Genomic DNA, 27852 nt, shown 5'->3' on the forward strand with positions numbered 1-27852 from the left:
GCTGGGAGGTGGAGACACTTTACTTTTACGACTAAAATGCGAGTCCCAGTATTCTATTGAAATTAATGGTGGTAACTTGTATCCAGAAATGTGTTAGTCATCACACTGACTGCACTCTGCAGTTGACATCGTCAAGGCAAGGTTGTCAAGTAGCAAAGAAATAAACAGTTTGAAATAAAACACAGAGCAATGCACTGGCCTGCTGAGAGATTGAGAGACGCCACCCCTGTTTCTTTTATATTATTGAATTTTCTTTCCTTGTTAATCTTCCTCTTGCTCTCAGAAACACACATGAACACACAGAAATCCCAGTACACAGGCATACTTTTTGACTACAAACAGAAATTCAGTGCGTCACTCATACAGAACATATATACAAAAAGTAATAAATAACTGTGAGGGCTCCCTTCACATACTCTATTTGTAGCTTTACAGCTCCCTGCAACACATCCTGTACTGTTTGTTGCCAAATTTAGAGGTCACACCCTCTTGCTCTTATGGTCTTAAGCCCTAAGCTTTGCTTCTTAGGCTTGGCCATGTGTGTGACATCACGGTGTAATCCCATAAGTCAAACAGTCAAAGGTAACGCAGTGTTTAACCATCACTTACATCATAATGCCACACGAAGCACCATTTCATTCAGTTCACGTTCTGTTTTCATGAACCCGGTTTGCATTATTTTGAACCTTTGGTCCAGTGTTTATGGAAATTTCATGAGAAGACGTCTCAGAATACACAAACACACATTGATAGTAACAACCATTCAGTAAGGTGGCTGATCTGTAACAATTGTTCTGAGTCATGTACACCAACTTTGATATTTTCTCTTACTTGGTCCTTGTATTAAATGTAACTGGCAAGGTCCATCATCCACATATCATTCTGCCCTTTAAGCTACAAATAAAATGCTTCATTACAAAAGAAAAATAAGATGTTGCACAAGGTTGAAAAACTCTTTTCGTTGACAGAAAGCTTGCAGCAGCACCAAGTAAGGCCCTGAGTGTAGTCAACCGAATGATGTATTCTGTACAAAGTGTATGAAATGCACCAGCGCATTAGTTTGTGTCTAGTTAGTGCAAATGCAAGATCTAATACAAGTTGGTGAGTCATTTGAAGTTTGTTCCAGTAGCTACCCGGATGGGTAACTGAAAGAAAAAAGACTGGCCGACTGTTTGTTCTTGTGGTACAGTTGCTAACATTCACTTTTCTTTGCCCCTTCTTTTCTATGTGATGTTTTTTTGTTTTTTTTGCTGATTTTTTTAGAGTTGTGTCGGCAGAAAGTAAAAGCTGTTGGAACTCAGGGTAAGGCGCAGCAGCATCTGGATCTGCTTTACTCGCATTTCCATGGTCCCTCCTCAACAAGAGAGAACCCTGCAGTCTTGCCATTTTTGGTGACCTGTAAGCAATTATCAAGAACATCTAACTATCGGGCCAAGGCACCATCATTTACAAACCGTCAACGGTTGGAAGCAGAGAAGCCATTGTGTCATTACATTCAGGCCATTGACCTTATCGGGCTGACATTGAAATACATGTCATCTCATACACTGATACAATGATACAGTGATGCCGTTTACATGTCAATGTGGTTACAAGATTATACGAAAACAAAGATATGTATAGTTTTTCAGAGTTGGCCATGTATTTTATGGATTCTCTGCCCAACCGAATTACAATACTCAGTCATCAAAATAATCAGAATTTGCAACTTTGGCATCAGCATGCCAAAGTTGCATCATACAGACAATGAAATATCAACAAAATTCTACTGTATGAGTGAAATTCTCTAAAAAAATATAACTTTGATAGGCATTTCATGAATGTATGCATCACTTTGGATGAAACAGCAGTCTTTATGTATACCACCACTGGCTACAAAAACTTTTTCAAAAGATAGCCAATGATTGAAAACTGTAATTTGGTCAGGGCTGCCACAAATACATGTCCAATCATGTAGACAAAAAAAAACATTTTCTTAATAAAATCAAAACATGTCACAACAAAATACAAGTCAAATATAAATATAAGACAATGCATTAGGAATGGTTGATGCTTAACATTAAACACTTTCAATTGGATTTCATTAGAGTAAAACAAAAGTTTTGAAGATGATAAAAATCAAAAATCTAATAAAAAAAAGAATAAACTTTGCTTTTGTTGAAGCTGGTACCACAAAAACTGCTTTTTCATATGAGTAACAGGTGAATAAATAAATATAGAAATATTTATTTAGCTTTTTCACCCCTTTTTTAAAACCAGTTTCTTCAATGAAAATATGACATTTACTATTCACAAAGACACAAATACACTGATATAAGAGGTCACATAGAAACAAAGCACAAACACAGAGAGGAAAAGAAAGACGAACACAGACACAGAGCTGGGGAGGATTCTCTACATACAAGTCTCTATGTCCGTTAACGTGAAATGTACCTTGCAGTCGTCTATCAAGACTGAGTTGTTGTGGTGGTGAGCGTATACATTCTGGTTGCTGTTATTTTCATAGAAGGATTGAGTCTTTGCCATCTCAAAGTCCTCCATCCGGCCCTGTTGGTCGAAGGAGTCGAGCTCGTGCTTGGAAAGGTGGTACACGATACCTGCGCCGTAGGAGTCCCCAACCACATTAACTGAGGTACGGAAACGATCTCTGCATGTTGAAGAGGAAAATGGTGTGAAAGATACAGGGAAATAATGAATGAAAGAAAAAAGAGAACAACACAGAGCAAGAAAAAGTGTCTTTTTGTTTTTAATTTGGATTTTAAGTTATGTTGTTAGTTATGCTTCAGCACAGATATGCCAGCAAGTGAATGAGTGGGCATATAGAGAGGAAAACTCTTCGTCTACAGAAAAGTTATCAAAGCATGAGTTCTATGAGTTGTTTTACATCCTCAAAACATGTTAGAGACCGGTAAAACATGCTCACTGTTCACTTTGTGATGAGACACACCAGCAAAAACCTGTACATTCAAATTAAAGTCACGCATATGTTTTGATGCTACTTTGGCTACTATGGTGGTTTCTGCAAAACATGGATACGTTGAATGTGGACATTTTTTGCGTTTGGCCAGAGCGACCATTATTGAAAGTTACGTGGTATCATAACGAGTATATCAAGAGAGAAAATCTACCGAGGGTGGATAGGATTGGTGGTGTATGGGTCAAATAAACAAAAGACTTTCACCCAGGAGGCCGCTCTTTGTTACCGGGGGTGAAACCAAAAGTAAACCTTTACTTTGCATTTGTTACGTAACACTGGTACGCTTGTTACGTAACGTTACGCAAGAAAGTCCGTTAAGGGTGGTTGTTGTTTATTTACGCTAGTTACGTTGTTACGCTACGTTGTTACGCTACGTTGTTACGCTACGTTGTTACGCTACGTTGTTACGTTATTATTTTAACACAACCCATGAAGTTTTTTAGAACCTTAACCAAGTACTTTTGTTTCTTAAACTTAACCGATCATTTGACAACGTTAACCCTGTGTCATTGTGTTTCTGCAAGTGCGATACGACACTGACATGAAACGTGTTTATAAAACCTTTTTTTGGGGGGGTTTTAGAAATGTTGACGTTCAACGTATCCCGTGATAGAAAATTAAATACATATACCTCATTAAAAAGTGAAAGGATGCTAATATGTTAAAGAAGACGTGCTGTTGGGTTGATTTTTAATGCCATTCACCTAATTAAAACTGTAAAGCAACGTAAAGGAAGCTGATACTGTTTAACCAGGCAAGCAAGCTGTTCGCAGCCTTACAGTGAAATAAGTGAGATTTACTGCTCCAATGGATTCTTGGGAAAATTTAAGACAATATGGTGGGCAGAGTTATGCTTTAAAGCACGATATGTTTCTCAATTTCTCAAATTTCGTACGGCACATTCTGAAGGAAAAAAATATTAATTTGGTCTTATTCTTACAGGGATTTTTTTTTGGGGGGTGGGGGGGGGGACATAAACAATCTAAAATTTTGATTTTAAACTAAAACATAAAAAATAGCACAGAAGTAAATTCTAAAAGATTTAGCACTGGTGTAGTCACCATTATGTGATGAACTTGCATTGAAGATAAGAAACCCTTGCATGGTGTTGGAATGTGTCTCTGTGCTTTCAATACAAGTATCTGTGTTGATGTTGAACTTACAGCAGCCAGTCGACAGCGACCAGGAGGCTGATGTCCTGAGTGGGCAGCCCCACTGCCGTGAGGATCAGAAGCATGGTCACCAGTCCAGCACTGGGGATACTGGCTGCCCCAACACTGGCCAGGGTAGCTGTCATACTAAATAGGAAGCAAAAAATCAATTCCCAGCAGGAGGACAAACCACAGGCTGTACAAGGCACCAACATGGTACTGACACTAAACACTTTTAACATGCAGTCACTATGTTTCTAATAAAAATGGCATTATGACAAATTCAGTATTTGAAATGACTAATCAATTAAACTAAGAGTCTACAGTGTCTAATGATAATCAAGACAACTATCTTTATCTAAATTGATTTTGAGAAAGATATCCAAGTATAACTCCAAAACTGTAGTTTTCTTTAAGTTATGTGAAATAAACAGAAATATCCATGAGGTTTACTGTATTTAAAAACATTTTAATGTACAAACGTTTCACCAGTAGGGCTATAATTTAATATATGATCTTCATTCTTTGGCTCCGGCAGATCTAAGGGAGAATTTGGCTAATTTACTGCCATGTTAAATGTTGAATATGCTATGCTCAGTGTCCATGTCCCAAAGTATTGTTGAGTTATTTTGGAGTTAAGTTAGGGTTGTTTGTGACGTGTTTTTCCGTACTTATGTTACGTTGTTTACGTACAGATTTTACTTAATTTACAAACTTATTTTATGACCAACCATGATGTTTTTCCTTAACCTTACTAAGTGGTTTCAGCCCGTTCTCATTCCCAGGACGTCAAATACCGACACCGACGGGCGTGATGGGAAGTGGGTGGGTCCAACAAACACAAGGCTTTCATCCAGGATGAAAGTATTAATTTAAGTGTTTTTGTTTAATTCACAACATTTAGCATGTGTTTACTGCGACCGAAAAGTGACGCCGAGGGGTCTGACAAAGCGTCAGTATGTAAGGAGTTGGGATGAAAACGTGTTGGTGGTTTTGTTGCCTAATCATTGATACGCCTTCCCATAAGATCAGGTTGGATATCTGTATCTGTAGCCACATTCTCACCTGACAGTAACAATCTGGCCCCAGTCGAGGTTGATCCCGTTCATCTGAGCGATGAAGATGGCCGCCACAGCTTCATAAAGCGCCGTGCCGTCCATGTTGATGGTGGCGCCAACCGGGAGGACAAAGCGCGTCACCCTCTTGTCGATGCCCAGGTTTTCCTCTAAGCATCGGAATGTGACGGGCAGGGTACCAGCACTGCGGCAAATAAAACAAGAAGAAATGCTTTGTTATGATAGTCACGAACAACAGAGTTCAGTTGGCAAACTCTGCACCCAATTTGGCACGAAAAACTTGCAGAAACAAAGAGCTCTACAACAAATTACAGACTGTCTGTTGAGAATTAATCTGACTGGGTCACACTTGATGTTGCGATAGTTTTTAAACTTAATTACACTATTCTTCTATTCATACTGACATAAATCCACTCTGAACTATGGTAATTTATTCATTGTTAATTTGTTACATAAAATAGACTAATATAGGCGAAGGCACTTTCATGAGTTTCATTTCACCCAAAGAAACAAAAAAGTTATTCTAGTTGGAATTCACTTTGAGAGTGAATCTCATGGAGAAAACAGCAGTTTTGGCTCAGCAGTTGTTTTTGTCTGATAATTAATAAGTGTTTCTTGCAGATGGCGGGGCAGTGAGCAGGCCAAAACTTGAGAGAACTGAGCTCACCTCAGGAGGGGAAAGAGTGCAACTGTCATTAATAAAACATAGAGTACAGGAACGTTATCCCCCACAGAGGCAAGACTACTTCATAGTTACCATTTGAAATAAAGGTTACATTTGGTATTTATCATATGGCCATGGAGGAAAAGGAAAATCTGAGTATTCATAACAACAAGCAGCACACTGGAGAGGAAACCTGAATTAGAGACAGTCACACTGAGCTCACTAGGGTCAAACAGCCTGAATCCTAGAATGTAAAACAGGAACAAAGACAGAAATCCCTCATACCTGGACGCTGTTCCGAGTGCCGTGACCCAAGCTTGGAATATTCCCATGAAGAACTTGTAGGGGTTTTCTTTTACTATCACAAAATATATCAGCGGAAGGAAGATGCCTCCGTGGATGATGAGACCCACTATCACAGTGACCATGTACATCCCCAGCTGCCTCGCAACCACCTCCAAGTCCGCGATGGAGATGATCTTTCCACAGATGAGGCAGCAAATACCAAAAGGGGAATACCTGAAGATAGACACGGGATGTTTTCCATTAGGATTACTTTGTCATATGTTATCTGCAGGTATATTATTAGTATTTTGAATATATTGAGGGGCTCTGTAGTGGACAGCACTTACCACATAATTGCGCCAACAAGCCTCATAACAATCTCATTCAGGACGTTGAAAAACTCCAACATCAGCTTGGCCTTTTCTCCCATTTTCCCCATAATGACTCCAAAAGCAACAAAGAATCCAATCAAACCTGTAAGAATACAGTAATGTTGAATTATTATTGGATAAACCGGTGTTATAGAAAAGAAATAACTTGGAATGAATGCTAATTACTCATCGAAAGCCATGGAGATATACATTTTTTTTCGGGTATGTGTTTTAGGGCTGGGCGATATGGATAAAATCAAATATCACAATATTTTTGACCAAATACCTCGATAACGATATTGTGACAATGTTGTAGGGTTGACCATTGGTGCTTTTACAAAATATTTACACAATGAGATTTTTGATAAATAATCATCAGTAATGTGGATACCATGATAAAGTGGGTAAAAGTCAAATAATAAAACAGCTATAACAGTCTGGTTAGTTCAGAAAAATTACATAATTTTAATATAATGCAGCCTTTAAAAAACAGGAAAAGACAACACTTATGCCATATGATGATATCCAAAATCTAAGACGATATCAAGTCTCATCTCACGATATCGATATATCAATATGTTGCCCGTCTCTAATGTGTTTGCGGTAACACGTCATTGTATAGGTCTTCTTTTGAATTACTGCCAAATTACCCCAATATTTACCTCAAAATATATCGAAAATTACTTTGTTTAGCTGTCCTGACTTGGGACTTGACTCTGGACTTTTATTATTATGTCCCATTAAGCAGTAATAAATAGCTGGTAATTTATTTAATGCATTTCCAGGAAAATAATACAAAGTTAATTGGCTTTATTTCTATGTTTGCTGTTAAATAGATAATAATCGGCAAATAACTTATTTGAAATTTCTTAAAAAACTCCCTGAATCGTGACATTAGCTACCAGGTTACATTTGTGTAGACAATAAGTCACACAATGGGGAGATTTGTGCCTGATCAGAAGTATCTTCTATTAGTTTTGGTTTTCCACCTCTGATGAAGAGCAGCGCGCAGCTGCTTCTCAAGCCTAAGGGCCCTATTTTAACCATTATATGCTATTTTAGCATATCATTATTCAATCATGTTTATAATAAAGTAATTTTCCATCATTTTTTAGGGTATTATTGGGGTAATTTGGCAGAAATTCCACAGAAATTTCAAATAGGTTACTTGCTAATTATCACCCAATTACCAGGAAATCTGCGGACCTGTAAAATTAAGTGTTACTGTGTTTGCCGCTTGTTACATCCACCAAAGAGGTTTTGTTATTTTGGTTGAGGAATGTGTTATTTGAGTGTTATCTAGTTATTATGTAATTTAAAGTGAAAAAAATAACTTTTGTTTTTCTTCAACAACTTTTCAGTTCTACAGTGGGTGTGTTTTCAGACTTTTCACTTACCCAAGACGTTCATCCCACCCTTGAATTGAAGCGACCTCTTAACTGTGAACTGAGGAGGTGCTTTGGTTCTGTTAGTGGGCAATTGTACTTTGGTGGATACTGTTTGGATCTGGACAAGAAGCAAAGGAAAGAACAAACAGTTGGAGCAACTGACATATGAATCAGACGTTATGGTGGTGGGTGAAATCTTTCTGTGAGCCTCCTACCTGCTGAAAGCAGGCCTGCACCAAGTTCTCTGGGACAAGATTTCGGATGAGATCGAAGAGAGCGTCCATGCTGGACACGTCGTCGTTCTTCTTTCCCTGTCCGAGATTAGCCTTCAGCTTGGGGTTACCGGGATGAATGACCAGCACCAGGATCACTCCCAGGACGGCTGCGATCACCGTCGTCGACATGTAGTACACCATGGCCCTGGTGCCTAAACGACCGCTGGATTTGGCATCCAAACCGGCTAGTCCTGTTGGCGTAGTATGTTTCACAGGAAAAGTGTCCAATATTAAAAAGATACATTTTCTCTCTTTAACAGGTAGTAATGTTAGATTTTCTTAGAGTTGATAGATTTGAAATCTATGCATTTTTATTAGGGCTGTCAATCTATTAAAATATTTAATCGCGATTAATCGCATGATCGTCCATAGTTAATCATGATTATTCGCAAATTAATTACACATTTTTTATCTGTTCAAAATATACCTTAAAGGGAGATTTGTCAAGTATTTAATACTCTTATCAACATGGGAGTGGGCAAATATGCTTGCCTTATACAAATGTATGTACATTTTTTATTATTGGAAATCAATTAACAACACAAAACAATGACAAGTATTGTCCAGAAACCCTCACAGGTACTGCATTTAGCAAAAACAAAATATGCTCAAATCATAACAAGGCAACAACAGCTGTCAGTGTGTCAGTGCTGACTTGCACCAAACTGCATGTGATTATCATAAAGTGGGCCTGTCTGTAAAGGGGAGACTCCAGGGTACCCATAGAACCCATTTTCATTCACATATCTTGAGGTCAGAGGTCAAGGGACCCCTTGGAGCGTTCTTTAGCCTATCCAATGGATTCCTTAGGTTTTTTCTAGTTTCATATGATGTCAGTATGTTCACTCTAGCTTTAAAACTGAGCCCGCTACAACCAAAAAGCTGTGTTAATGCGTTAGTGGCGTTAAAATTAATTTGCGTTAACGCATTATTATCGCGTTAACTTTGACAGCCCTAATTTTTATATAGTAAATCTGACCTCTTCTAGTTATGAATTAACTCTGATTAAAACATAACCTTTAAGTTGATCAGCTGCCCTCACCGAACAGGTGCTAATAGTCCTTCCAGTCAGACCAGCTTGCAGCATTTGAACAGTGAAACCTCCACACACAAGGCTTACTTCATTTAGACTGTTGTGATTGTGACTATTCTAACTGTGAGGACATTATTGTGCTAATATATTGGAAAAACTAATTCTGCACGCCGAAAATTTCACATGATTTGCTTCCAAAACGCGACGACTCAGTGAGAAACTGAGAAAAATTCTGCCAGAGTACATAAGAAGAACACGTCTACACACGCACTTTAATTACACACTCATGCGCAGCTAGACAATATGACATGTCTTTTGAATTCAGGGTTTAATTATCCGGCGTGACAGCCCTTTATCGACTTTATGATGACTTCTGGAGCAGCACATAACGACACATGAATTGTTTACTGAGGGTAACTGAGTTTGGTGAGGAAGGCTTGCTCGAAGTTGTGTGCACACTGTACTTTAGACAATATTTTGAATATCACATATGCATCTCATCATCATCATATTATCAATTGCATAGCTGGACGCTGGTAAATGATTATGATTTTGTATTATCTCAGGTTATAATGTTGTATATTCACAGTTTATGCTTGACAGCTAAAAGGTGGCCGAGGCCTCTACTTTTTAATCAAGCAAGTTAATTGTATGTGTGGATTTACAGTTTTTCCTGACTATTAGGTTGTTATTATGTTATGAGTGATTTGACATGTGGCATTATGACCACAGGAATGTCAGACATAAACCATATAACAACATAAATCATGTTTGTTAAAAAATCTAAATGCACATGAACACAGCTGGAGAACATAATAAAAAGGATAAACACAATTTTCCTACATTCCAATGAAGGACAACCATATGCTCTTTAATTTGCATAGATGTGTATTTAAATGAGAATCTTGCCAACACAGCATACATACCTCAGTTGCCATAAAAAAATGTTGGCGTTGTACATTCCTGCAAACCACCAGATACGTTGAATGGCGACGTTTCTGAGCCAAAAATACATCTCACAAATATGTTTCATATCAGCCTCGTATCACGCATGCAGAAACGCACACTGCCACATTGTTAACATTGTGAAATGATTGGTTAGGTTTAGGCAACAAATGTACTTGGTTGAGGTTAGAAAAAAGATCATGGTTTGTATTAAAATGTTAACGTAATAACGTAACAATGTAACGTAATAACCGTAACAACATAAATAGCAAAATTAAATAACATCGCCCTTAGATGACTTTCATCCGCAACATTACTTAACTGGTGTAAAGTCAATGTTTACTTTTGGTTTCAAACGGGACACAAACATCGGTCTCCTGGGTGTCCTGTGTTTGTTTGACCCATCCACCAGTCGTCCCGTCCTCCCTTAGAGGACTTTCTTGCTCGGTATGTTCATAGAGCGGTGTTAGAATCGCTCTGGTTCCCTCGACAAAAAGCCAATGGGAATTTTGCATTGGATTTTGGATTACTGCAGAAAATTAGCTCTGTGGCAAACACACGTTTATAAAACGTACATGTTTTGTTCAGCAAGATAATCTCCACAGCAGAACACCAGCCTTATGATTTTGGAAGTGTGAATGCAATCGGCATAAGTAAAAAGCTAACGTTATAAGTTACACCACTACACTACGGTTGAATGAGCGCGGGTATACACAACGAGGCTGTAAAGATGGATGAGTCGGCGTAATGACGTTTAGTAGTCTCATTTAGCCACTTGTTAGCAACCGTCTTTTTTAGACACATAAAAGCTTAAAAATTCCACGAGTGGGGTATTTACAGATTTATTTTATATCATAGAACAAAACGCTAAAATCTCTTCAGCTTGTCTTAACCACAGATCTTATTTCAGGCAACTTACCAAAAACCCCCAAAACCCATTGACTTTGAGACGAAAGAACCAGAAGTGTAAAAATGGTAACTCATTTCCGTGTTTTAGGACTCTTTCCTGCAGCACTGTATTATTATACCACATAACTTTCAATCATGGTCGCTTGATATACCACATCACTTGCTCTGCGCGTCGCTTGTTGTGCTACGTCAATTGCTCTGACTGATTGCAAAAAACTTCGTCATTTAACGCATCCATGGTTTGCAGAAACGTACAATGCCAAATTTTTTCCTGTCGACTGAGCTGATTTTGTAGTCCTAGTTTTATCTTTTGAACTATTATGATGTTTATGTTTTCACTAAAAACATAGTTTTTAAATATGGAAAAACAAAAACATGTATATACCTGTGCAAAAGAATTATGCCCCCGGTCCTTCACACAAGTCGTGTTTGTACACAAAGTTTCTGAAAAAAAACACGCCTACGCTCTCATCTCTCCTGTTGCAACTCAACCAGCAACAAGTCGCGCCGTGCGACCTCATTTCAGGACGGTTGTCAGCAAATTGAGCAGAACATTTGCAGCAGCTACTGTAGTACCTCACCCACCTGTGACCAGACTGGAAACAACAAGAGGCAAAATAAGCATCTTCAGCATCCTCATTAGGATCTCTCCGGGGAAGGAGATGATCAAAACGACATCAGGTGGGAGAGGCGATATGTGCCGCAGCAGCATTCCAGAGATGGAACCCAGAAACACACCTGAGCCAACGAGAAAAGATACAAATCAAACACAAATCAAACACAAAGCCAGGTGACTCTGAGCCGTGACATACTAGGCGTTGAACGCTGAAAGTGTCTGAATAAGATCACATCAACATCTATGTGATCTCAACTTTTGCTCATTAGGAGCCTTAAATTAACACCACAGCCTGTCATCTGAGTGCCATGGCGTTACCTGTAAATACGGTGATACGGTGTAGAACAAATAAAATAGAATAATGACGCCAAGAAAATACAACTTTGACCCAAAATGTTTTCCCAATTACTGTATATCTGTCAACAACTGTAGAATAAAATGAATAAAAACAAGCAAAAAAATGCAAGAAAATAACAAGATGTAACCTTTTCCTTGTTTATATTACATTCAAAGGACAAATTAAAGTAGCTCTTCACTTCAGTGTAAGTTAATTGCAATATGAACCCAGAGACGGAGAGAAAGAGTATCATTAAACTCCTTTTCTTTTGAATGCTTTTAACAAGAAGCTGTGAACCATTTGCATATTCAAATGGTATTTTAGTAAAAGATTTTGGCTTCACGTAGGGCAGCTCAGTGGTAAGCGCATTGCCTCTCAGCAAAAAGGTCCTGATTTGAAAGACTGGGGGCTTCCTGAGTGACGTTTGTATGTTTTCCTAATGTTCGGGCGGATTGTGTTTGTCTAAGTGTCTAAGTGTATTAGTGCAGTGATGGACTAACAACCTGTCCAGAATGTACCCTGCCATTTGTCTAATGCATGCTGGGAAAGGCTCCAGCCCACCCCCCCCTCCTCCCCATGAGCGTGAGGAGATAACGAATGGATTGTGGAAGGAAGTAGCAGGACCAAAAAGACTTACCCAGGATTGTAAGAGTGAGAACCATGTTCTTCATGATTTTATCACAAAAACTGCTACATAGACTCTCATTATTCTCCACTATGGGCTCCAGGTGGCTCTCGCCCATCCTGACCTCCACTTGCTTCTGCATTCTGTTGGCACTGAAAGAAGTAAAAGAAGAGCTGGTATTAATTACCTGCAGATTTTTCAGCTAAGAGAAGACAAAAACAATATCACAGGAGGTTAACAATACAATTGGGGTTATACTAGGAGCTCTAAGTTAGAGCTGTACCTTTTAGTAGAGGTGTTCCATTGTTACTGAGTATGGAACAAGTAGAAAGCTGTATGCACAGCCACCTGTTGCTGAGACAACCTTTATAATTCGCAGACATAAATTTAAAAAATGCTAGGGACTTCCAGCTTGGTTGTGCATTTCAGCCCAGTCGCACAGCAGTTCGTGAAATAGTTACGAAATTTATTGTATTGATTTGTGTAAATACACAGAAATTTCCCTTTTTTTCGTGATGGTCAGCACAAAATCAATTTGTGTGTAATTCACGTAATTGTGAATCGTGAATTATAAAGGGCAGCGAACGCCTCGTAGGGAGGAGGTCAGTTGGATGAAAAAAAACACCGGACTTTCGCCCAGGAGACCAGTGTTCACGTCCCGTGTGAAACCAGAAGTAAACGTTGATTTATTTGTCATGTATCTTCCTTAAGTTACAGCATTTACTGAGTAATTTTAAGCCAAATCACAATATTTTTAAACTGAGTAGTTTTTGTCATGTAACTTCCGTACTTAAGTTAAGCCACTTCTGGTGTTATTTTAACCCAAACCGAGATGTTTTCCTAAACCTAACAAAGTAATTTTGTTGCCTAACCAAGTCGATCTATTCCTAAACCTAACCAAGTAGTATTATTTTGAAAAGACTGGAGCAGAAATTGACACCTGCGTCACATGTTGCTGGATATTCGTAGGAAAACGCATGAAAAATACGTTGTTGAGAGTCGTGATGAGCGTCACGAAAAAAAAATGTGTCTACGTACCCGAATCAAATAGATTACATTTGGCACGAACTGCCGTGAGGGATCACATTCTTGTCACTGCAATATCAACTCCTACTGGTTGGTCAGGGCTCCTGCACAGGTCGGGGTTGGCTCTTGGGGGATAACGTGAACCTCCCACACATAATACCAAAAAAAAGTTGGGTTGTGGGACCATGTGAACCGGAGGAGACAAACGTCTGTCTAAAACCATCACCAGGCCAATAATAGAGTTAGCAGCAACAAGGCGGCAACACCATTGATGATTCCAAACTGGGGAGAAAGGGAGCCCCTAACAGATAGCATTATGTTACAGTGCTATAAAACAATTTGCAATTGTGATTGAATTCACTATGCATGCAATATTACTATTACAAAAAAAAGTGTTCCCTTGTGTCATTAAGTAATTAATGAGGGCACATGCACTCTTGATTAAATCCAATGATTTCTGCATACACTCTGCATTCTGAATGCATGCAAAGTTGTGAAAAGTTTGCAGATGGCCTCTCATAATTGACATTCCCAAAACAATTAGCACAGAATCAATAAAGAGCCTGTTTACAATCTGCATTTTAAACAAATTATTCCAGTTTTACTATTTGAATAAACAGATCACCAGCTGTTACTCATATCCCTCCCCTCTGCTTCTGCTGCTGTTCTGCTGTTCTGCTGGATGTCTATGTATAGTCATTTATGATAATTTGGGATATTCTGTGTTGAAGTTGTTGTATTTTTAAATACTTTATATGTGTTTGGTATGTGGTATTTGGCTTCATGCTTTCTGACAGTTTCCAGGACTTTCATTGCTTAGAGATGTTAATTTCAGACGATCCCGTCCTTCGTCGTACTGCTTCATCATCTCATCACCTGAAGCAACAAGTATCTTGGGGTTTGTTGTGGTCTGCCGTAAAGCCTCTTTGACTTAAAGATCAGCTCTCCCCTGTGCAGCCTTTAAATCCTCTGCATAGCACAGACGTGTGCAGTTATGTAACAGCGAATGCACGTGTCATTTGGACACACTCGACCTTCATGACTTTTACACCTGGAATATTAATGCTGGCAGCAAACACAACAGAACAATAACCCAAGTTTCTTCAAAAGGTGGTGGATTAAATGAAAACGTTTCCTCCGTAAAAAAGTACTTCCCTTCGGTACAATACACAATGCAAATCTTTAATTATAGCCACTATAGAATCGTGATGTACTTTTCTTCCAACATTCGATAACACGTTTGATAATTCAAAAGTTGAATAACCTTCTGTACCAGACGTGAAAGGGAGCAAGGAACATATATAGTGAGGATAGAACACCTGCCAAGTCAATCACAGCTGTCTGATACACTGTGCTCTAGCATTAATGAGACTTAAGCTCTTTAAAGAGGATACAATTAGCACCTCCAGCACATAAGTGATTGAGTTATGCAACAGAAAAGGGGCGTCCCAGGAAAAGTCAAGGTGTCACCACCACCCGGCCTGATGACATCATGCAGGAGATTACTGATCTGAACACCAAACTTCAGTGTTCAGGCCGGATTTGTCTTTGTTTTTCTACAGATAGATCCTCCAAAAAGCATTGGAGAAATCATTAAAGACCAAAAAAAAAAAATGTACATGAATGAGCAATGTAAGGCAGTTTCATGCCAAACTAAGGAAATATTTATATTTTTCACTGCAAGCTGGTAACTTCCTGCAATTATCATTAAAAGTCAACACAAATGCACTCTATCAAGATCTCTGGTTGTGATGCAAAAGGGTCAAAGGGCAGAATAAGACGGATCTGAAAAACATCATATTTCCTCTATTAATATATCTCCAACAAGATATTTCTACAGATGCAAAACTAGATAGACCATTATAGCAGTTACTTCTGTGCACAAAAGACCATAGTTATTATTGATGAATCATTGAGCTTTCACAGGAAAGCTGCACAGGAGCTGCTGAACAATATTTTGATGGTGCCTCATCAACACCGATGTTTTGATGACTCATCTTACAAACTACTATCGCATCACTACAGGCTACTAATGATGCTTACCAGTTGTTTTGTATGTTGCTTTGGATTGAAATTGTATTTGTGGAGAGCTTCTACACAGCCATCCGCGTCAGTGAAAAAAATAACTAAGTCATGACTCATGCATTAGTAAATCCAGTCAGAACCTCCAAAAAGTCTTTTATCCCTTCAGAAAAGGGCTCTTCACTCCTCGAGAAAAACACTTCTTCCTCAGCGTTCGATGTATATCCACAATCACCAGATGCCTCCTCAATAAGCCTCGGGGAGGTGCGCACTGTAAAGGTGAACTGACTATCCTGGAGGTCTGACAGGAGTCATCCAGACTGGAAGGGTGGAGTCAGCCTGCTAAGATTAGAGAGCAAGTGAAAATCCTTGCTGTTGCTGTTGCTGTTTTTTTCTGCTTGGTATCATTTGTTTACTTCTCCTTCCAGTGAGAATGATTTACATAACTTTGGATGTCCAAATAAACCAAGTTTCAAAAACACTTCTTTAGGATTAGGCAACAAAACCAGTACATAAGGTTTAGAAAAAAACTACATGGTTGGGCTTAAAATGAACGAACAGCTGTTGTAACTTGAAACGTGACGCACAGGACACAAACAGCGGTCTCCTGGATGAAATCCCTTTCACGGTGCCTTATGCGGCGGTATCGAATGCCGACAGCCGTGGCAATGCATCGGTATTTGACACCCTGGAAATGACAAAGAGCTGTTTTTTCATCCAATGAGAACTTTTTTAGTCCAGTGTGGTTTTCCTGTTATTAATCAGAGTCCGGTAACACACTTTATAATGGCTGATCAAATGTATACTGTTCATCTGTGCTGCCATTTAGAGAATTTAAAGTGATGAAATGGTCTTCAAAACATGACTGAGCGTCTTGCAAACCAAGTGATTTCTTTGTGATGTTAAATGGGTTCATGTTTCATTATGTGAGCCACGGAAAAGAAAGGCCCAAATTTAAGGGGTTAATGTCTTCAATTAAAGTTCACAGTAAACAATGACTTCCAAATTAAGCAGCCAAAAGCTTCAAGGAGAACTCATTTAGCAGAACAAAAGTTGATTATGAGAGCAAAACTGAAAAAAAAAAAAAAAAAAAAGTTGTTAAAAAAAATTGCAGCTGTTACCGCAACACATTTTCGAGCATTTAATCAGACATCAATTATGGCTTATATTTGGGTACGTTTTTATTTTTCTTACTGGTTTTAATGAAGGTTTCGGCGTGCAAGTGGCTAGTCAGTTCTGTTCCACAACTTAAACCAACATTGGATTGCCTGAGGTGACTCAACCGACATTTTAAGGACATTATAACGCAGTTTAGGCTTTTCTCATGTCATTTTGTGCCATAGAGTTAACGTTGTGAATGTCTTTTTACGTGTCATTTAATGCAACAGCGTTAGGCAAAAACACTTTAGGTTTAGGAAAAAACATCATGGTTGGGCTTAAAATAAGTACATAAACTAAGTAAAATATGTGCGCAAACAACGTAACATAAGTACGAGAAACTCTTCACTAACATCTCTTTAAAATAACTCAACAACACATTGGGACACGAACACCGGTCTCCTGCTTTAGAGTTCTGTGTTTGTTTGACCAATCCACTTAACTTAACATAAGTACGGAAAACACATCACGAACGTCACTGACGGAACTTCAAAATAACTTCCACAATACTTTGGGACATGAACACCGGTCTCGAACACCAGTTTCCTGGTTGAAAGTCCTGTTTTTGTTGGACCTTTTTCTTCTACATCACTAGCTCTGAGAGTAGCATATTCACCTGGATGCGTTAACATTACAGTCTGTACGGACTACATGACGTGAGATGACACGGCAAAAGCAACAAAGGCGTTAATGCACGCGAAAAGACTTACAAATTGCTGTGCAATATATACTTTTCATGATTTTATAAATGGTGTGTTTGATAATATAACCCTGAATGTTTTCCCGTGCTGCCTGCTCTGCCATCACTAAATCTTGATTTGATTTGAGGTATTTGCAGCAGTGCAGCTCTTTAGTGCTACTGAGTCATTGAGTGGCCTCCGTATATATGAGTGTACTCTTCCTGTGACCATGGCTCCTTTTGGTTTCACAGTGTAACGTGCAGTCATCGTAATGGTGTTGCCATGGCAGCATTTGTTCTTCAATGTTATGTTCGGACTTTTTTATGTGGACAAGAAGATTACTTAATTTTTAAAGAGTACGTCATCGTTGGAGCCATTTTAAAATTTTGACAGGCTTCATGCTCCTATTTGGACTCTTATTGTAGGTCAGTCATGATGACTTGCAATCTCTTAAGGCATTAAGCCTTATTGATTCTTATCCACGGTATAATTTAGTCGTCGAAATGGGGCTATGACAGCTTGATCATTTCACTACTCCATCCCTTGACGTGGGAATCAAAGAATTGCTCGGTCAGTATCAAAGGAGAATTGAACGCCAGCTGTCTGATTGCAGAGTGATCGACTATTAAAAGACCAAATAGCTGCTGTTGGAAATAGGCATATTATCTCTGCAGAGTGCTGTTTTGCTGGGTAAAAAGTGTGTTGAGTACGTCACACTTTATATCCATGAAGTGTGTGTTGCTGAGCTGCTCTCAGAGCTTGGACAGGGAGGAAAGAGACAATCTTAAGAACACATGGCAAAGCATTTGTCCATGCAATTCCGCACCTTGCTCCGCCTTTTCTGCCCTCAGCACCGAGCCGACCTCATGCTGCAACACCTGACAACGCACACCACGCTTAGACAGCAGGTGTCTATAATTAACTAATCTGTCCTGAGCCATCCTAATCCAGCACACATACACACTGAGATGGATCAGACGCACTCGAGTGCACAAGTGTGGAACATATTTCCGCAAATCATAACACAAAGGTCTTATCATTTGGGTGCTTTTGGTTATATGATTATGTTAATAGTGGATCACTTTTTTTTCATTTTAGTTGAACAATAACGCCGATGAACAGAAACAAGTCAGCAGAAGTTGATCTGTAATTCTGGGTGTGCGGTCGTCTGTTTGAACTTTTTCATTATACTTTATTATTGTACACATCTCTGCACTGCAAAGTCCCAAACACCATAAATCAGACTCATGAGAATCACTTATATGGAGCTCATAAAACACACTAAATGTAGTACAAAGATTTGGGATAAGTAAAAAATAAAAGTAAATACAAGTGTAATCTAAAAAGATACAAAGCTTTATACCTTTCCTTATAACCTCAAACCAGTTGGTAAGAAAAGCAAAAAGAGAATACAAAGAGAATATAATATCTACTTTTTATTATACTGATTTATTCTGTGTTTTTTACTTGTCTGATAACCTTTTACTACATTTTGCAAATTCTGGGGCTCCATACACCAACCCTGTCTCCTACAAAATGATGTTCCCATACAATTACACTGCATTCTCAATTACGTTTCGAGGGAAATGTAATTTTCTCCTGGATTACGGTCACAGTTTTAAACATGTCTTTGTTAATTGAATCAAAACAAAAAAAAAACGCAATGAAACTACTTGGTTAAGTTTAGTAAAACACATTATGGTTTGGTTTAAAATGACCAAACTGAAACTAGGGCTGCAACTAACGATTATTTTCATTGTTGATTAATCTGTTGGTTATTTTCTCGATTAATCGATTAATTGTTTGGTCTATAAATATTCAGAAAATGGTAAAAAAAAAAAAAAGTTGATCCGTGTTTCCCAAAGCCCAAGATGACGTCCTCAAATGTCTTGTTTAGTCCACAACTCAAAGATATTCAGTTTACTGTCATAGAGGAGTAAAGAAACCAGAAAATATTCAGATTTAAATAGCTGGTATTAGAGATTTCTTTACTTTATTATTCTTTGAAAAATTACTCAAACCGATTATGAAAATAGTTGACGATTAATTTTAAAGTCGACAACTAAGCGATTCATCATTGCAGCTCTACTTGAAACATACAAAAACACAACAACAAAACTAGGTTTAGTAAAAAAAAAAAAAAACATGGTTTGGTTTAAAATGACTACATTTTATAATATTTAAGATACGGACGTGAATTAAATTAAGTGAACGTTGATTTTACTTTCACACAGGACACAAACAGCGGTCACCTGGGTCAAAGTCCTGTGTTTGTTTGACCCATCCATCCTTAGAGGACTTTCTTGCTTGTTCTACTCATAACTATACTACGTAACTTTCAATCACGGTCGCTCGATATATATACTACGTGTCTTGCTCTGCGCGACGCTTGTCTCGTCTCTTACTCTGACCGAATGCGAAAACGTCAACATTCAGAGCATCCGTGGTGTGCAGGTGCGTACAATGCTAACATTTTCCGCTGACTATCTCTACAAATGTGTTTGTGATACGTCAAAAACAAACGTAGTCCACAACAAAATACGTTTCCCTTAAAACGTAATTCACAGTGCAGTTTCGTGGTATGGGAATGTCATTTTTAGGAGACGGGGCTGCATATGCTAATAGCCGAGGTGACCGCTCTGATTGGTTATTGAGAAGTGGAACTGGGGTCAACATAATCAATGATTTCACACACCTATTGAACACACACACACACACACACACACAGGATGAGGAAGGCAGAGCCCCAAATGTCCATGTGTGTAACTGAACTGTTAATTTAATAACCAGAAACATTTGTTCGCTGGTAACCCTGTAAAGGACCCTAACAAATAAAACAGTAATGCTGTTTTGTTTTTTACTGGTTTTGTGTTTTAGGTCTCATCAGTCCCGTTTTGTCTAGTTTGAATGACGGTTGTGATGTCCTGTCCTACATGATTGTCATGCGAGATGCCCGACATTCATGTGTAAAGAAGGAAATCTAAAAATGTAACCTCAGGATCAGCTGTTGTTGCCATTGTTGCTGTTGTCATTGTTATTGAATTGCATTATTTTGACTATAATGTTATTATTGTATTTCTGTTAGACAATATTTGTGATATTACTTTAAAATGCAATGAATGAAACAAGAGAAAACAAAAACTCTCGAGTGAAACATGAGATGGACAAAATAAAACACTTTACAATACAATAAAACCTTAAAATACAGAGGCCCTACAGTAAACACCAATTTAGCGAAGTTCAATATTCTCCCTTTGTTGGGTTTCTCAGAGGTTTTGTTGAATACGATATTCATTTTCGGTGACATAGATTGTAGAATGTCAAGCAAAATAACATCTTTCAGAGTTATCAAAGGACTGCTTTTCAATAAGGCTGCTCTTTGCCAGCACAGCCTTCATGTGTTTGTCGTTGTCATTTTCTTTAAAGAGGACATATGTGTGTATGGAAAACACTTTTTTCGGTGCTTGTTCACATACATTTGGGTGTCTGGAGTGCCTACTGACCTTGTGGGCTACCTTGATCAGAAAACATGATTCAACAAGCCATTCAGATTTGGCTCCCCTTCCTGTGTCACATGCAGGTTTATTAGAATATATCGCCCACAGCTTGAGAACTACCTTTGCAAAGTTGCATCGTATTTTTCTTACAAGCCAATCAGAGCAGACCAGGCTTTTTCAGAGGCTTAACGAGACAGGCGCTACAGCGGCATACTCCCAACCCTTACGATTTTTCAGGGAGACTCCCTTTTTTTGTTGCCCTCAAGGTCACAATTCGCCTGTTTTTCTCCCGATTTATGGCAAATTTTCACACCTTTTTCTCCTTTTCGTTATCTCAACCTGTTTCTGGCACTGTACAGTGTGTATAAGCCCTGCTGTTTCCAACCGGTCAACAATAGAGCTACACCTAATGCAGGGAAAAGTCTTCACAGGTATAGTAAACAGACAGTATGAGAAAGAATATTTGAACATTAAAACATACAAACATGTTCTTGTAGAAAACAAAAATACAACCTGGAAATGAGCATGATATGTCCCCTGCATGACTTTCCCTTTTCCCCACTTTATTATTTTTTATTGTTTGCTACTGATGCATCAGTATTTCAGGTGTTGTTATATGTTCAATATAAAGAGTTCTGACAATCAGCGATTTTATACTGATAAGTACATTTTCAGGGTGACATAAGACAACTCTTAGTAGCTTAATGTTGCCAAATGGCAAGTACAACCCTGAATGAGACATGTTGTGCGAAGGCCTCGACCAAAGAGCCAGAGCCACATTATCAGTGGTCTAATATGAGGAATATTGCAATCCTAAACAATCCCACTGTCATCAAAAACCTACAAAAAGAAAACCATTTTGATGCCAAAATCTTTTGGGCTCATCAGCCAAGAAGTTGATGACACTGAAAATGGGAAAATGGCTCCAAGCACATTCAGACACTGACCAAAATCTCTATTTCTGTTGCTGGCAGGGAGATACTAATGTATCACAGTGTAAAAACTACAGAATTACAATCAAAACAGCAGGAACAATCAATTTCAGCAGTCAATTGAACGTCAGTATTCATTCAGTATTGCTATACTGGCTTCAGTTGAATAAATGAATCAATGTAAACGATAAATAATAGAACCTCACAGGTATTTACACCCTCTACATACTGTAAATACATGTTGTAAAGAACACAACTCCCAGCATGCTCTAAACCCTGTTACATAACATGGATGTGGAAAGTCCATTAAGTGCAGTGATTTAGTCTAAGGATACCACAACCCGGGGGTCAGTCAGTTGGTAAAATACTGATAATTCATGCAGAAACAATGAGGATTAATGGGCTTTTCTGACGGTTCCATGTGTCAAACTGTCAACGCTTTTAGCAATTTCATGCTTTCAGATCACTTCAATATTATATGCTTCACTACAGGTTTAGAATCTGCTGTAGAGGAAAAACATCTTTTAAAAAATAGATGGATATTATTTTTTGAGAGTGAAAATATAACCAAACTTTAACAATTTTTTAAAGTTGCCATTTATGTGCTTTAATAACAATTTTCATCAGTATTCTGTGATTCATAGGCAAATGTGATTTGACTTTGATATACTGCAGTTTCCAGTTTAATCAGCCATTTTTGTGGCAAGCACCCAATGCAACCCACATACAGAGATCTCAGGTTAGATGGTCATAACATTATGAACATAATTTCAAAAACATAAAAGGTCCCTTCAGTGTACCACTTCATCAAAACACTGTAATTATTATTCATGCAAACAATTATGTCTAGTATTAAGACCTAAAAAGCCCTTCTCTTCATAGACCACGTGAACTCTTTCTTTTCCTTTTCTTTTTTTATAGGACGACGCAGAAGTAATGATTTATGTTGGTTGTTTGACTTCTGATTTTCCCTGGACGTATTGTTACATGTGACATTGTTATTTCATCTGATATGTAGACTGTGAACTCAAAAATCAAAACCATGACCAATAATTTTAATTCTGGGTATTCTCACTGTATATAAGAAGTGGATGTAGTCACCGTGACGTCACCCATTGGTTTGTGGACTGCATTTTTGAAGCCTCAAATTCAAGCCCCCAGGAAGTGTGCCAGGCTTTGAAGCACATTTTACATAGTGACTAAACAGCGGAATTACAACTTCTGTGTCGGCCATGTGACGCTATTGGGCCCAAAAATACTTTTTCCCCATAGTCTTACATTGGAAAAGAGACTGTAAAACAGTGGACAATTTTTTTTGAAGTGAATTAACTTCCCAGTACGAATCATTAGGTCCTAAAAGTTGTAAAATGCATTATCGCCAAATCCAGAGTTATTTTCCTTTAGTTAGGGTTAGGTTAGGGTTAAAGGAAATGCTAGTCTGCTTGCTCTATGGACCCAATGGATGCGGAAGATCACCGGATGATCCGAGTAATTTTATACTCAGAAGTCGATCTTTTTTTGCTTCATTCCGCACTGAGAAACTCTCATAGGAATGAACGGGGCCCCACCTCCGACGTTGTATCCAGTTCTCTTTATGCATCCACGTCGAGTTTGGAATTTTAGTGGTAGCCATCTTGTTTTTTTGCAACCAGAAGTGACACATGAGGAGGAAGATAAGTGCAACAAGACATTCTTAGGCGACCAAAATGTTTCAATTGACTTTCATGAACTAAAAACACACTGTGAAAGGGTTAAAGTTGTAAAATGAAAATACCAAATTGGACTTAAAACACACTGTGAAAGGGTTAAAGTTGTAAGACGAAAATACCAAATTGGAATCAACTACAATTTCACCAAAGTTGTGTGAATGCGGATTAATAATCCTGAACTGAGTCTGTGTCCGGCCTTTCTGAGGTTCAAAGAGGAACAAGGACTGTTTCCATTTCCTTCTACACTCGTCTTTGAAAAGGGAAATTAAAAACATACTACAATAATGAATAAATCAATAAGTCAATAAGTCCATGAATCACAAACACTCTGAAAGAGAGCATCAAATGATGCCAGACGTAAGGGATAAAGGTAAACATTCAACTGTAATGAATTTCCACTAAATAGGCTAAATAAGCTTTTAGTAGTTGGCTCAGACTTTTAGATCCAACTGTAAATTAAAATGTAAATATCAATATAAATAACTATACGATTAAAAAGTCTTTCAACAATCATATGAAATGTAAATGCAAAAGTGCATTCCAGTGGATGCACAAATCAGGGTAGGCTATGAGTGTTGTCACTCACTAGCCGTTTTTCATCGTGGAGGCATGATGCACGGCTGATGATCCTGTTACATTGATGATTTTAATTACATCTGTCTTGTAAGAGCAGGATTTCAGTTGGATGTGAGCCACAGCTCAGCTCCAGCTCCTGATTATGAGAGTTAACTGCTCTTACTTATGCAGGAAATGTACAATTAAAACATTTCAGATGGATAAGGAGCTCTTGACTTGCTCTGCCATCATGCCCTCCACTTGAGAACAAAGTTGAAAAGGAAATTCCGTTTCCACTCAGACTCATTTCACAAAGTCCTCTTGTCCGTCCTTACACAGAGTAAGGCAAATGAAAGCTGAATCATGCAGCTAGGATGATATGCTTGTTTACTGTCTTACTTGTGCTGTCAAAAGATTGTTCCAGAAAGTCTTTAGCCTAGCTTAGCTGGAAGCAGCCGCAACCAGCAGCTACCATTGACCCGAAAAATAGAGATCCATATTTCAACAGCTCCAAAAGCTTCTTCACATGTTGTATGTTGTTAGCTAGTAAGCTAGCCATCAATACATCCAAGTTTTACCCTACAGTAGCTGTTGTGTAGAGTTAGGAACATAGACTGTATATAAGAAGTGTACGTAGTCATCGTGACGTCACCCATTGGGTTTGTGGACTGCTGTTTTGAAGTCTTGAGTTCGGCATTCTGTCCGTCGCCATCTTGTTTTTTTTGCAACCAGAAGTGACATGAGAGGGTGGAGCTAAGAACAACCAAACACTGAATAAGACTTTTTTAGGCGACCAAAAAGGTTAACTTTCATGAACTGAAAACACACTGTGAAAGGATTAAAGTTCTAAGACACGGACAACTCCCAGACCGGACAACTCCGTGGTAACGACCTGTCAATCACAAGATAGCCCCGCCCTAAAGCATACCCTGCTTTATGGTCTATTTGACTCTAAATGGGACCATAATTTACTAAATGAACATCATGATGTATTGAAGAAGACTTAAAACTAGCGATTGAGACCATAAACTCATGTTTACAATGTTTACTGAGGTAATAAATCAAGTGAGAAGTAGGATAATTTTCTCATAGACTGCTATACAATCAGACTTCTTTTTGCAACCAGAGGAGTCGCCCCCTGCTGGCTGTTAGATAGAATGCAAGTTTAAGGCACTTTTGCATTTGCTTCACTTCTCAGACCCGGAGTTGCCCACTGGTTTGGAAAGTTTGGAAAGCTGGCAACTTCACAATGAGGACAGGGCCTCTGAGATGCTGCATGCTATCACTGCAAGTCTGCACTGTTCAATGAACTTATACAAGTGAACATTTCCTAATTATTTTTTGAAACACACATTTTAAGTCCAATGAGTAATACAACCATTTAATCCTAACAATGTACACTCATATTTTCAGTCAACAAAATCATATCATAAAAATGATAAACATCTTACATAGCTGAAAACCGTTCTCTTCGTTTGGAATTGAAGGATTTAATAGATTTTTCTGGGCGCATCTCCCTCAGCAATTTTGAGTTTTTGATGTATTTTTGTTTACATTGTTAAAATGGATTTTGGTTATTTGTGAACATCATACTTAACAGGGACAATTTAGTGAAGGAACAATATTTCTCCTCAGGGCTTCCAGTTAGCCCGCTGATGAATAAGAGTGGCCCTTTTCCTTCAAAAATATAACTATATCAACCTGATCTCATGGGAAGGCGTGTAAATAGTACATTTTAAGGACATTCCACGTGTCATGATAATGCATTTTAGGCATTTCTCGTGTCACTTCACGTCTGGTTTAACGTTGTGAAATGGCTTTTTGCATGTCATTTAATGCCACGTTGTTACCGTGAAACGGTCACGGTTATGTTTAGGCAACAAAAGCACTAAGTTAGGTTTCAGAAAAACATCATGGTTGGGCTTGAAATAAGTACGTAAACTAAGTAAAATACCTACGTAAACAACATAACATAAGTACGGAGAACACGTCACCAGCATAACTTAAAAATTACTCAACAACACTTTGGGATATGAACCCCGGTCTTGAAGACCTGTCTCCTGGTTGAAAGTCCTGTGTTTGTTGGACCCATTGGACCACCATAAACAGCCTTTCTCACTTTTTATTTTACGTCACTAACTCTGAGTGTAGCATATTCACGTGGATGTGTTTACATTGCAGTCAGTACAGACTACATGTCGTGAGATGACACGCCAAAAGAAAGAACAGCGTTTTTATTGCATGCCAAATTACTTCCGATCTGCCGTGTCATTCATACGCCATTTGGTGAAGCCAGGCTACTTAATGTGTAGCAAAGAAAAAGTACAATGAAGTGAATGAATGAATGATGGATGACAGGAAAAACCTTTTCAATGCTACAGGTGTCCAGTACGTTGTCTGGAGCCTCTGAACCTGCAAATACAATTTAACCCCTCTGTAAGAGTGCACTGCTGCAAATTCAATTGTGCGAAATGCATTATTTTATTCATACTGTGTCACTGTGATTATGTTTGTAGTCACAATCCCTAACAACAGGCATGAAAACAGAAGAAACTGTCTGTTGTGCAACCCATCCACTCAGGATTTACAGTGTAACCCTTCGGGCTATTCTTTCAAACTTCATCCTCTTGCAGCCTTGTCTCGAGTTGGGGAGTGTGGTGGGAGTGAATCTCACAGAGCGCCGTATCTCTAATGATGCGCGTGTGGCCCAAGGCCAGCAGTTTTGCATTGCTTTTAAGAAACTGTCACTAAAAATGCATGGGTTGACTTGTTCCTGTCCCGAGATGTAAAATCTTTAATCTTTAAAATTCACTAACAGTTTATGTGTTTGTAGCATTTTAGGTGGATAAGGACCGAGCCAGTTTATTTCAAGACTTTGTGCACTGATGATTTTCACCCGAGGCGTTCTGCCAGTATCCTGAGTTGACCTACAATGAGCCACTCACTCAGGAGTAGTAGTAGGAGTACAACCAAATGCAGCACCAACCATTACATCAGGTATTCTTAGAATTGGGTCACAGCACAAGCTACATTGCAACAACTCCTCCCTAATAGCTGCATATTATACAGTGTATGTGTAACCTAGCAACCGTCTTAAGTACGAGGAGCAGAATCAAAATGCTGATTGACACTACGGAGGATGAAGCTTGGGTCACCTTGAGGGGAAATCGCAGGCTGAATTGTTCTCCTTTACATTTTTATTGCTTATAATTTCCTGTTTTCCAGTTAGATGCACGCACAATAATATAATTATCCACCTCTATAGCATCTTAAAATGAAAAGTGCTCACCTGTGGTAGTCTGCGTTATATGTGTGGGCTTTCCTCATTGTAGTGAATATAAGTTTCCTTCTCGTGTGGCTTAGATTAAAGTAGCATTAAAGAGTTTTTGGAGAGAAACCATACAGGTGTTGCAGCATATTCCTCCTCTCCTGCTCTAGGTATGGAAATCCTTGCACCTCCCCCCTTGCAACGTAAACAAACACCTTGCACATGCACAGTGTGATGCACAGACAGAGGGGTGGGGATTTGAGATGAGAGGTCAGTACCTCCTCTCAGGTGTGGGTGGGGTGTTCTCTCAGTTAAAGAGTAATAGATGAGCAGACTTTCACCCCATTTTAAGC

General features: G+C 38.7%; 1 protein-coding gene across 2 annotated transcripts; it reads right to left on the bottom strand.

Annotated features, from left to right (window-relative positions):
• Positions 1 to 771: 771 nt before the first annotated feature.
• Positions 772 to 27712, bottom strand: slc1a2a (solute carrier family 1 member 2a). Of its 2 annotated transcripts, none has more exons than XM_037747963.1 (11): positions 15722 to 15984; positions 12665 to 12804; positions 11660 to 11812; positions 8128 to 8378; positions 7922 to 8030; positions 6501 to 6627; positions 6154 to 6387; positions 5194 to 5388; positions 4141 to 4275; positions 2434 to 2647; positions 772 to 1396 (listed from the first exon to the last, which is right to left on the bottom strand). In XM_037747963.1, exons 2-11 carry the CDS (start codon positions 12792 to 12794, stop codon positions 1331 to 1333), a joined length of 1614 nt encoding a protein of 537 aa, XP_037603891.1. In that variant the 5' UTR covers positions 12795 to 12804; positions 15722 to 15984; the 3' UTR covers positions 772 to 1330. The 2 variants fall into 2 exon arrangements, with proteins under 2 accessions (XP_037603891.1, XP_037603885.1); XM_037747957.1 differs by lacking the exon at positions 15722 to 15984 and adding an exon at positions 27521 to 27712 and having other exon boundaries at positions 773 to 1396.
• Between the last annotated feature and the right edge of the window lie 140 nt (positions 27713 to 27852).

The sequence above is a fragment of the Sebastes umbrosus genome, chromosome 2, assembly GCF_015220745.1.
Source record: "Sebastes umbrosus isolate fSebUmb1 chromosome 2, fSebUmb1.pri, whole genome shotgun sequence".
In the NCBI taxonomy this organism is placed as follows: domain Eukaryota; kingdom Metazoa; phylum Chordata; class Actinopteri; order Perciformes; family Sebastidae; genus Sebastes; species Sebastes umbrosus.